The sequence below is a fragment of the Phyllostomus discolor genome, chromosome 9 (genome assembly GCF_004126475.2).
Source record: "Phyllostomus discolor isolate MPI-MPIP mPhyDis1 chromosome 9, mPhyDis1.pri.v3, whole genome shotgun sequence".
Lineage (NCBI taxonomy): Eukaryota > Metazoa > Chordata > Mammalia > Chiroptera > Phyllostomidae > Phyllostomus > Phyllostomus discolor.
Window position 1 is genome coordinate 102,690,403 of NC_040911.2, and position 11,837 is coordinate 102,702,239.

The following is an 11,837-nucleotide window of genomic DNA, read 5'->3' on the forward strand; positions in this document are numbered from 1 at the left end:
CTCAGGACTTCCGGAACATTTCCAGCCGCAGGAGCCTTTAGTTCTTTCACAGACTGAACCTCACAGCCCACGCTGCCCGCGACCTCCCAGCGTGTGCCAACACTCGCTTCGTACAATAGCAACAACGCTGTCCTCGTTATTGCCGGGGATGCCCATTAGCCCGGTGCATTAACAGGCTCCAGACTCGGGGGAAGGTAACTGGCGCTCCTCACCCCAAGCGGCGTTACTGGGCACCTCGTACAAACGACCTGAACTTAAAGGCCGCCACGGAGCCCGTTAGGGCTGCGATGGACTACAAAGTGCACGCCACACACCTGTGCCTGTCAGCTCCTGCCCGGGCCATCTGCGAGCAGGACCGGCCATTTACTGTCTGACTCGGATGGACTGCCGCGTCTCCCTGCCTCCCCACCCGCCGGGGGTCGCCCGGACTCTCCGGAAGTCGCCCAGACCGGCCTTGACCAGCGGACACCCCCAATGTAGGAGCTAACTCTGCCCCTTGGAGCCGGAGCCGGAGTTGGACACCCCGCTCTGGGGAGCCTTGGCGGCACCCACGTCCTTTGGGTCCTTCGGGTCCTTCAGGTCCTTTGGGTCCTTCGGGTCCTTTGGGTCCTTCGGGTCCTTCCTCTCGGACTTGGTCATCCAGTAGGACAGGAACATCTGCCGCTCGTCCTTCCTGTGGTTCAGCTGCCGGGCGATGGCCTGGGGGGTCGTGCCCTTGGCGTCCTTGGCGAGGGTGGGGGCCCCGTACTTGAGCAGCAGGCCGATGCAGTCCGACTGGCCCATGGCCACAGCCACGTGCAGAGGCGTCCTGCCCATGGGGGACCGGCCGAGACAGCTGGCGCCTGTAAAACAAGGATGTCGGGCAAGGGGGTGGGGCACCCTCCTGGCCTGTCCAGGGAGAGAAGCCGGGGAGGGGCCGTAGCCGTGACGGGAATGCTTGGTGGTGTCTGCCCACGCTCCGCGCTGGGTGCACGGGAGGGGGCGACGCTCCCCCAGCCCCCCCCGCCCCCCCGCAGCCAGCGTGGCCTCGCCTCCCCCGGCCGCCCACTTATGGCCGCCGGTGAGTGTCCCAAAGACCCTCCTCCAACTCCGAGGCGACACCCCCGGCCCTTGGGGTCACGTTCCGGGTCTTTCCTGCTCTCTCACCCCCTCTCCCCCCTTACCACTGCGGCAAGACCCTGCAGCAATGGTCTTCCTCACCCCCCCGCCTCCCATGGGCCCACCACCCCCGCCCCCTGTGCTAGTCCCGCGAATACACCCTGCTCCCTCGTCCTGCCCCTGGCCCTTCGCACGCCCTCTGCCCTCTGCTGGACACTCCCCTCCTTTTCTCTCCCCCAGGATGGATGAACTCCACCCTTGCTTAGGTCTCATCGGCTCCTTCCAAACACCCTTCCTTCACGCCCCCCTTCCACCCCACGAACTTGGTGGATGCCCTGGGTAGATGAACTGTGTCTTCCAAACACTCTGTGCACCACCGACCGTGGAATTAATTATTTGTAATCACTTCCCGACTCCCCTTCCTAAGCTCTGTGAGAGCAGGACACACAGCCGTGCCGGTCACGGCCGTTCTCCGCCCCGGCACCAACGCAGCGAGACACCCGGGAAGATGGGCGCCTGGGGGATGACAGACAACAGGCCGCCCGGCCCGTGGGCAGGCCGGAGCTTCCGCCGCACCTGTCACTGCCTCCCACCCAGTGGGTGGGCAGATGACAGGTGTCCGATGAGGACTTGTTGAGTGGCATCGAGGCCCGGGTGACAGACGTCGTGACGCAGGAAACGAGGCCGTTCCATTTCATGCTGCCGACCCAGGGGATGGCCCGTGTCCGGGAGCCACGGCTGGCCGGCGAGGTGAGGGGTTAATGAAACGGGTTCGCACGATGCCCAGCCTTGGCCACGACCCCTTTCCACGGTGGCCGTCTTGCAAAGGACAGACATCTTTCCGACGCTGGTGGTGATTTTTCAGCGGGTGCTTTCAAATACATCCCAGTTCCATCGGAGTGGAAATGACGTGCTATGAGCTTAAAGGACCACTGGCCTGTGAAAGCCCATATTTCATCCTACAACAGGCGGAGTGCAGAAGGCCGAAACACTCTGTCCATCACAGACGCGAGGCCCGGCCCTGCTGCCCGAGCGCCGGGGGTGCCCCCCCGCCCACCTTGCTCCGTGGAAGCGGGAGAAAAGCAAAGACGGAGTACAGAGAGTGGCAGGGTCAAGGCCACGGGCAGGAGAGAAAGGGGTCTCATTTGAAGGCAAGTTGACAGGGGACACCCGTGCATGAGGCCCCTTCTGGGCCTCCAGTCACGGACCAAAGGCCCTGTCTGTCTCCCGTCCCTCCTTTTCCTCAGGAAGCTGTGGCCTGGGCCGCCCAAAACTATTGTCCGTGTTCTTGAGTGAATGACCCTCCATCCGTGGGCCCCGCTCCCCAGAAACGCCCTCCAGGGGAGACGGCGTCCTCCCCAGGGTCGCATGCAAAGCCCTTGGATTGGGGGACAACGCAGGCCAAGGGCAGGTGGGAGCAGGGGGAGAGAGAGGAGAGAGGTAAGAAGCAAGTTCAAGGGTTTGGGGCACTGTCTCACGGGCCTGGAGGAAGCAGACCTGCTGACCCGCCGGCCGGCAGGAGAAGGGTGCCGGCTTGGGGCCCGCCCCTGGGACCACGGCAGACACCCCCCCCTCAGTGGGGGACGGGAAGGAACATCCCCAGGGCGTCTGGTCAGACACGGGAGCCAGGAACCCTTCCCGCTGCCCTCCGGAAAGTTCCACCCCCCTCCGCAGACAGGAGTCCCATGAGGCCGGGCCAAGGGAGGGAGGGGACGCAGCCCCCCGCGAGCACGTCCTGAGACACCGCAGAGGGGGACCACGGCGGGCACCGGGCAAGCCCTGGGCCCGGGAAGCCCCTGCCGCAGGGACCGGGGGGACCAGCCGCCCTGCTGCCCCTGCTCACTAAAGGCTCCGACTCCCACGCGCCCTCGGCGGTCTCCCCGAATTACCGTGTTCTAGAAGGTACTGGACAGCCTCCAGGCGGCCCCGGTGCGAGGCGACGTACAAGGCCACGAACGCCCTCTGGGCCACCCAGGCCCTCCAGTGCTTCTCCCCCAGATACAGCGAGTTCGCCGTCTGGTACGGGGAGTCGTCGTCCACACCGAGGCAGGAGAGCTGTGCGGGCACATGGGCGGTGCGAGTCCGCGGGGGTCCCGGGGCCGGGCGCCCCCTCAGCCCCCCGGGGACGGTTTGCTCGGATGCCCCAGGAGGGCTCCCGACGGGGACACTCTGCACGTGGGCAGGAAGTCCGAGTTCACCGGCGGGCGGGCTCGGGAGGCAGGAAATTCCTCCCGCCAGTGTTTGGAAGAGAGAAAAACAGGTCTTCCTGGGTGTCCGGAGGAAGGTGGCTGTGGCCGGCAAGGGAGACCCCGGCCGGCCCGAGGTGGCTCCCCAGAGGGGACCGGACTTCCCCGGAGATGCAATGAGTCCCGACCTTCCGGCCCATTTACAGGCCCGTTGTCTCCCTTAACTCTTGGAACTCTCTGACCTCGGCTCTCGGTGAATGACGGCCCCGGAACACCACCCTCTCAGGGTGGACTGGGGCTCCCAGCACAGGGGCGAGGGGGCGGGGGGCGGGACACTGTCCCTGGTGCCTGAGCCTGGTGCGGGGCGGCCGGGAGCAGAGAATGTGCCCACGCTCGAGGCGGGGGCTTGGCTGTCCTGACTCATGACAGAGGGACCCCCTTTCCAGAGCAAAAGCAAGAATGCCCGGGCGTGGACCAAATTACTGGGGAGGCCCGGGAGAAGGAGGAAGGCAGGGAGGGGCGTGGAAGGGGCTGTGTGGACACCTGAGCAAGGCCCCACCCTGCCCTGCCCTTCCTCTGGGGCCTCATACCCACTCGGGGGTGCTCCCCTGAGCACCCCCTCTTCCCTGGCCCAATCCCAACAACCCCCACCCCCACCCCCGGCCTTCCCTGACACCTCTCCCAGCCGGAACCGAACTGGCCTCCCCCGCACCTTGAGCTCATCCCTTTCCAACCGAATGTACTTTCTAGAGAGAACATACACTCGTCCCCCAGCGTCTGAGCGATTCATCTTCACTGTGGGGTGGACAAGCTGGCTTTCGCCCCCTTCCCCTCACTGCCCACCCCCGGGCTCAGCCGAGAGCCGAGCACAGGGCCTGGCGGAAAGCAGGCGCCGGCTGCATGTCGGTCAGGGGGCAGGACCCCACGAGGGTGGGGCGCCCACTTTCCAACACACGGAGCCGAAGACCACCCCGAGCGTCTCGCTGGAGGTCAGATTAGGTTTCCAGCTCCACAAAACCCACCTGCGAGCCGAGGCCGTGCGCCCCGACTCCCTCGGGAGGTTGGAGGGGGTCGTCAGTCACCAGCGGGGGCCTGCAGGGCGGCCACACACCCAACGAGTGAACAGAGACGCTCGGTCCAGCCTTCCATCAGTTCGGACTGAAGCCCGTTCTCCTTTTCCCCCCACTGCGAAACGTCCCCTCGATATCCACGTGCAAGCACAGGCGATGCCCCCCGCCAGCCACCCACACACATGCACACAATTTACAGTTGCCTCGTGGAGTGTGGTGTCCACTTAGAGAATTGTGGACACACCTTGCTGATGTCCCCTTCCGCGGCTGCCGGGACCAGGTCCGTCCATCCATCATGGTGCCAGACACATAATGAAATGATTCCTCCGGGAACGACATCATAGAAGTTCAGTGTGCTGTCATCCATCAGAATTCCTACGGGGAATCAGGTTTTCTTTTAAAAAACAAAACAAAACAAAACAAAATAAAACAAAAAAACTGGGCATCAAGGTAAACTATTGGGTTGGTTTAGTGCAGAGACGCCCTGACCTCCGGCGTCACGAAGGTAACTGTAGCGCCCCGGGCACCGACCTCATTGGATGGCCCCACGGCCAATCTGTTGGGGGTTGTTCATGCTTTTAGAAAATTAGTTTGGCTCAGCGCAAAGAGAAGCCAAGCCACACCAAAAAAAAAAAAAAAAAAGAGGCAACCATTTGTAAAATTCTGTAATTATAACTCATCCTGTTGTGAGAAAGCCTGAGTCACCTGATGAGGCAAACTCTACAAATAGAACTAAACTTGGGGTAACAACGTGCCCCGGGCGCAGCACCATGCGGTTACAGGAGCTACGTACGTCCGGCTGACGACGTCGGCCACGGAAGCAGCCGCGACGAAAATGTGTTGGATCGTTCAGGTTATAGGCTCTGACAGCGTTTCTCAGCCTGGGCGCTACTGGGATTGCGGACGGGATCCTTCTCTGCGGGGGGGGGGGGGGGGGGGGGGGCTGCCCTGGGCATTGCAGGCTGTTCAGCAGCATCCCTGGCCTCTATCCATGGGGTGCCAGGACCACCGTACCCCAGTTTCAACCAGGGAAAATGTTGCCAGGCAACGTGACTTGGGTGGTGAACGATATACCGATGATGTATTAGGGAAGTGTACACCGGAAACCTACATAACTTTATCAACAAATGTCACCCCGATAAATTCAATAAAAATATACAATTAAAAAGGAAAAGTCTCCAGACATTGCCCAGTGGCCCCTGGGGGACAAAACTGCCCCAGTCGAGAAGCAGTGGTCACCAGCATTGCAATGTTGACGTTCGCCGTACTTTGGACCGGGGATATTAGGAGTCCTTTGTCTATCGGATCACCCAGAACAGCCCCTCACTCTTACAGAAAACGGAGTGAACCCACTCACTCTTCGTACCTGCAGACTCTCTGGGGGAGACAGGAGTCGGAGGAGGAGACAGAGGTTGTATTTTCTCTGTTGTTCTGAATGCCCCACGTTTTCTTACGGGGTCACCTGTCACCTTGCTCAGCAGAGTAACCTGCTTTCTCCGTCAATGACACCTCACAGGCGAAGCCTCCACCCTGCCCAGATGGGCGTGTGACCTACTCCGAGTGGAATTCACGAGGTTGGTTTGTTTCATGACCGAGTAGCTACTAAGCACCTGTAGGAAGTACCCGCCCTCTTTCGTCCCCGTGACAAGCGAGAGCTGTCGCCTCCATCCGCTGGTAAGCACACGCAGGCCCTGGCATGCGGCACAGCCAGGCCCCCAGCTGGACCTGCCTCCCTTCATGCTCTGCACGCACGTCCCTCTGGGCGCCGTGGGCATCATGGTCACCAGCCACTCCGGCCAGTGGAGGCACATGGGAGACGGTGGCCGGCAAATCTGTTCGTTAGGGTCTTAACTGTGGTTCCCACACAGAGGATCAGCAGGAACTAGTGTAAGCAGGACGACTTGTCTTCCCCTCTACTTTGAAAACAGTGAGGAAAGCTGTGTTTCCCGTGGGCAACAGGAGAGCGTGGGTCCCGCGTGCCCAACGGCTCCTCCGGAAGCCAGGGCCCCCACCTTCCTGACGCGCAGGCAGCAGACGCTAATTATCACCGATAAATGAGTGATGAGAGTTGACGACGGACATGTCAGGGGACCCTCGTCCACGGGTTCGCTCACCCCTTTCAGATTTGTGCCTCTCAGGGCTTCCGAGTGCATCATCTCATTCGATCTCCACCCCCAGCCCCCCGCCCTCGGCCTTGGAGGTCAGGGCATCAGGGCCGGAGCCCGGATCCCGTCCACCAGCACGGCACCACCGTCTCTCCTGAGCAGGGAGGACCGCAACCCCCCGAGAGGCCACACTTCTCGTCACAGCCGCTCAGTGCTCGTTGAGGGACAGGACTGTGACGTCAGAGTGAAGTCACAATCCCGGGACTCAGCTTTCTTGAATGTGCTGCCTCAGCAGAGCTCCCCGGCAGCAATGAATTCACAGAAGGGGGGCCAGACACTTGGGGTTCAGGATACGTAATTTTCTAATCACTGGTTTGGGAACCCAAAGAACTTCCAGCGTTCACCTCACTTTCAACATGTGAACTGCTGACTGGGTCGGAGATCTGTGTCCCTCTGAGGAAAGCCTCAGCAGGGCTCCCAAAGCACCCCCAAACACTCCTCCGCTCCGACCAGCGCGTAGGAAGGGGCCTCAGCCTTTCACGTGCAGCTTTCCTGAGTTGTTTCTGTCTCGGGAGGGGACCGGCACGGGGTTTCTCTGGCTAAGAGGGCTCCTTGCGCAGACGGGGAAACTGAGGCCTGGAGGGGCGGCTGCTGGGGCCTGTCCGCCCGTCCCCTCGACTGGCCTGCAGCAACACCGCACCGCGCCTTGGTGCTGCCGCACCAGCGCTGTGCCCCCCTTTCCTTCACCGCTGATTTCCCCGGGGCAGGGAGATGATGGAGGCGGGACCTTTGACCCTGTTCTGTGTCCTGACTCCTGCGAGGGGAGGGAGAGGGACAGCCGGGTCCTCAGGGGGAGGAGAGGATGGGCTCCAGGGGGTCTGCCCTCCACTGGGGCCCCCATGTGGGAGGTGCCTGGAGAGGGAGCCCCGGGGGCCCCAAGTTAGCCCCAGGGAGCTGTGGGTGCTGGGTTCTGGTCCCGGTTGGGCTGGCCTTCTCCTGATGCGGACAAGGACACAGCTTGAGATTCAGGGTTCGGATAGGAACTTGGCTAGTGCCCGTGTTTGGGGTTCAAACGTGGCTGGGGGGCGATGAGGGCATGGTGTACTGTCTGTTTCGGGGTCCTGGGAGAGGGAAGGGTCTGTTCTGGGATGTGGGCTGGGCTTGTCTTGAGATTTGGGGGTTCTGATGTAGCCCTGAGTGGTGGGGCACAGGGGTGAGGAACCAGACAGGTCTGCCCTGGGACTTGGGGATCTTGATGGCAACAGGGTCTGCTCCGAGATTTGGGGTCCTGCCACAGACAAGGTTTGGTGGAGAACTTGGGGTTCTGATGTGGAAAAGGTTGGCTGAGGGGTTGGGGTTTCACATACAAGCAGAGTTTGCTCTAAGTTTGGGGGCCCTCAGGTAGTAAGCAGGTTTGTCTTGAACTTTGTCTTCCTTGCATGGATATGGTTGGCTTAGAGTTTGGGGTGCTGATGTAGGCATGCTTCCCATGGAGATTTGGGGTGCAGACATGGGTAGGTTTGACCTGATTTGGGGGATCCCTTGTAGGCGGTTTGTCTCATGCTTTGGAGCCCCTGTGAGGACACTCTGCCTGGGGCCGGGGTTCGGGTCTAGTTGCTCGTGGTGAACTCGGGACCAGGCCCGCAGATGTGGGCAGAGGTGGGCAGAGGTGGCTTTGAATGTCGGTGTCGAGATGTGGGAGGAGTTCGCTTCGGGCTCTGGCACCCCGACATACATAGAGATGGCCGATGGATGGGGGCTCAGATGCAGGTGTGGTTAGCTCAGGACTGGGGGGCTCAGAACTGGCCGTGTCTGCTGGGGGGTTTAGGGGCCCCATCTGGGTGGAGTCTGCTCTGGGTTTCAGGGCCCTGCTGCAGGCAGGGGGAGCGTAGGGAGTTTATTTGAAGTTCAAGGGCAGGCGGGCTTTGCATACAGATGCGGGGTCCTCAGGTGGGCAGTCTGTCTCGGGCTCCAGTGTTCCTCAGGGAGTGAGGCTGTGGGGATTTGGGGTTCTGACAGTCGTGTGGCTAGCCTAGGGGCCTGGGGTTCAGTCTCAGCCAAATGTATTCTTGGGTTTGGGGTCCTAGAGCGGGCAGGGTTAGTCTGAGCTTCAGCATCCTTGTGTGGACACAGTTGCCGGAGGATTCAGGGTTCCGAGGGAGTCATGGTCACCCTGGAGATTTGGGAGTCAGTCTTGGGCAGGTTTGTTCTGGCTCTTGGGGTCCTGAGGTGAGCGGGGGTTGGTCCACACTTTAGCACCCTTACATGAACCTAGTTGCCGCAGGGTGTGGGGTTCTGAGACATTCGTGGTTAGCCTTGAGATGTGGGGTTCGATCTTGGGAAGGTTCGTTCTGGGTTTGGGGGTCCTAAAGTGGACAGACTTGTTTCGGTCTTTGGAGCCCTTGGGTGGACACGGCAGGGGGGAAGATTGGGGGTCCTTACATCCTCATGTCCAGTATGGGGGCTTGAAGCTTGCTTTGAGTTCAGGGTCCTGCTGTGAGCAGGTTTGACAGGGGTACGGGGTCCCACTGAGGACAGGCATTTTAGTGGGGGGGTGGGGCTTGCTGTTCTAAGCACGCACTGTTGGTTCTGGGACTTGGGTCCCTGAGGAAGGCTTGGGGAGCTGGAGGGTCCTGCTGAGGCAGCGTATTTTGGGATCAGGGGCCCTGACCTGGGTAAGGACTTGCCCCCACCCGGGAGGGTGGCGCCCTAACACAGACAGGGCTGTCTGTGCAGTGGGGTCTTCCTGCCGGCAGGGTTTCCCTTGAGACAGGCGGCCTACTGTGAACCCGCGCTCTGGCGTCTTCCCAGCCCAGACCTCCATCCGAGGTTTCCAGTGGGTGGGGGTTTGTTCTGACACCTGGGGGTGCTCCCTGGGCAGGCATCCCTTCAGGGTGGCAGGTTCAGAAGGGGACTGGGCGCCCGGGGTCGAGGGAGCACAAAAGGTAAGGAAGGGGCGGGGCTGAGCGGGGGTTGGCGGGGGAGGGGGGCCACCTTGGTCCAGGTACCGGAGCACCAGCAGGTTCATGGGGACGCCGGCGATCAGGTCCAGCTCCTCCTTGAGCTCGCGCACGGTCATGTCGCCGCGGCAGTTCTTCACCTCGAACGTCTCCCCGGTCTCCTCCAGCAGCACCCGCAGGACGAACACCTCTGGGGGCACGTCGAGCACCAGGCTCTCCACCTGCGGGTCCCCGCCGCGGCTCTGGGAGCGGGGCCGGCCCCTGGACTGCGAGGGGAGATGCCGCAGGGCCCCGGAGCCCATCCTTCGCCTGCTCAGAGCGGGGTCCAGGCTGAGGGCGCCCCGCGGCGGCCCCGCCCCCGCTCCGCCCGCGTCCGCCGCGCCCGCCGCCTCCGCCCGCTGCATGGCCCTCTGCCCGGTTTCGCCCCGCGTCATCCCTGCTGCCTGCGGCGGCCATGCGTCACCACTGACCCTACCCCCTGGTAGGGCCAGCCCCCCACGATGAACAGAGGCGCGGCTCCGCGTGGACGCGGTGACGGGCCTTGAATACGCGGGAAGGACACGGGCGCTCCCTGAAACCGTGGGAAGTTTTATTGGGATCCGTACAAAGGCCGCACCCCCAGCTCCCACCGCGCCCCCAACTCCATCTCCAAGTGTCCGAGCTGCTCCTCATGCCCCTTTGGTCTGGAAAAGCGCTTCCGGCCGGTGGGAGGAAACCGGGCCTCGTCTCCGAGTCTGTTTAAAACACGATCTCCGCACAGTTCGGGGCCGACGTCCTGGAGCAGTGGTGCGCGCCCGAGGCTCTGACTCATCCGCCAGTGCAGGCACTGCGTCCGGAGGGTTGCAAAGCGCTTCAACGTCGTTTTCCTAGCATGAACGAGAAAACCAGCGTCTCAGAAAACGTGGCTGCTTTCAGCAGACGTGGGCCCGGGCTGGTGAGAAAAACCAAACCGAATCAAGCCCAGCCCTGGGCCTCTCCGGCAGTGGGAGACGGGCCTGATGGAAGTTTGTAAAACTGCCATCAAAACCCATCCCTTTTCAAAACGCTTGGGCATTCTGGCCGCGAGGAAGGGGCAGAGGAGAAGAACCCGGACGAAGGGGTGCTGGCCAAAGGGGAAAGGCTGGCACGGGTCCCTTGTTGAGGTGCCTGGCACGGGGGCTCCACCTGGGAGAAGCCCACCTTGTGCTTTCCCACTGATTCACCTGAGGCCGTCCCCCGCCCCGCCCCGCGTTCAAGGAAGCTGGAAGTCCCCACGTGCTGGCCGGACCCCACGCACTCGGCCCCTGGGCCCACACGGCTGGTGCACAAGGAGCTCAGTGATGGGGGGCACCAGGAGAGGATGCTGGGAGACCAGAGCAATCTCAGTGAAAGCTCAGGGGTCACACAAAAAAAGACTGAAATGGGAGCAAACGCATCTTTTTTGCAGAGAAGTTACCATGATTTAAAAAAAAAAAAAAAAAGAACCTCTGCCTCGCAAAGGCAGCCCTACCGGAGAAAACTGCGTGTCGTTGACGCGCACAGGGACACTTCAAGGGCTGGGTGACGCGCCAGGGTCCCCGGGCCGCCGACAGGAAGCTCCACACATCACGGCACAGACAGCAGCTAATCTTCTTTCCTTGATGGGAAATCAGGCTATGCACAGAATACAGGATTCCAGCTGAATAACTCGACTCGCTCCGAGACCGACTGATCTTAACAACATGACCATCCGAACTGCTGGGTGATAAAAAATGTAAATCGCTTGTTACTGAAGCAAAACACTACCTCCACCTGCTCACTGCAGGCAGGATTCAAACTCAGAATGGATGGGGGTGTTTTCTGTGGACACACAGCCCCCACCGACTGCCCCGCCCTTTGCCAAAGCTGTGCAGACACCACCCCGGCGCCCGGCGCTCTCTCCGGCGCGCTCACCACCGGCCCTGCGGCTTAAAGCGGCAGCCGCACGGGACCGGGGGAGGGGAGAACACCCTGGACAGAAGGATAGTCCATAGATGGCTCCAGAAATTTAATTTGAACAGGAAGAAAGAAAACACTGACAAGAAAAAGGGCCCAAGGGAAGAACGGATGCGGCTGACGTGCCCTTGGCAGTGGCCCGAGGCCCCACGGGGCGGCCCCTTCCTTCTCTCATGCCCGCCTTCGAGGAGACGCACACTCGCGGACAAGAGGAACGTGAGCACGTGCGTGTGCAGGATTCAACCCAGCATCTACAGAACCTTGACTCACTAGCTAATGAGAACCCTGTTTAAATTCCGGAGCGTCTTCCTTAGCGTGCACTGTGGGAGCACGAAATCTCTGCTGTGAGTGAGTCTGGGGAGCACCGCGGCACCCCGAAGCACCGGTGTGCGTGGGCAGGTCCCCGCACCCACCAGGACCAGGGTTAAGCGGGAAGGCGACATCCGTGCATCCCAATGACCAGGC

At 61.6% G+C, this 11,837-nt stretch overlaps 1 protein-coding gene across 1 annotated transcript; it reads right to left on the reverse strand.

Annotated features, from left to right (window-relative positions):
- Positions 1–483: 483 nt before the first annotated feature.
- ANKRD60 (ankyrin repeat domain 60) lies at positions 484–9,853 on the reverse strand. The gene is made up of 4 exons (XM_028523636.1): positions 9,454–9,853; positions 4,599–4,729; positions 2,988–3,153; positions 484–842 (listed from the first exon to the last, which is right to left on the reverse strand). The coding sequence occupies exons 1-4, from the start codon at positions 9,851–9,853 to the stop codon at positions 484–486; spliced, it is 1,056 nt and encodes a 351-aa protein (XP_028379437.1).
- Positions 9,854–11,837: the final 1,984 nt, after the last annotated feature.

What these genes read in the sequence shown, in the direction of transcription:
- ANKRD60 (XM_028523636.1), bottom strand. Translation starts at nt 9,853, where the DNA reads ATGACGCGGGGCGAAACCGGGCAGAGGGCCATGCAGCGGGCGGAGGCG. An exon ending in GCTCCGGTACCTGGACCAAG is followed by an intron (nt 4,730 to 9,453) that starts GTGGCCCCCCTC and finishes GATTCCCCGTAG; the next exon opens with GAATTCTGATGGATGACAGC. An exon ending in CGGAAGGGGACATCAGCAAG is followed by an intron (nt 3,154 to 4,598) that starts GTGTGTCCACAA and finishes GTGCCCGCACAG; the next exon opens with CTCTCCTGCCTCGGTGTGGA.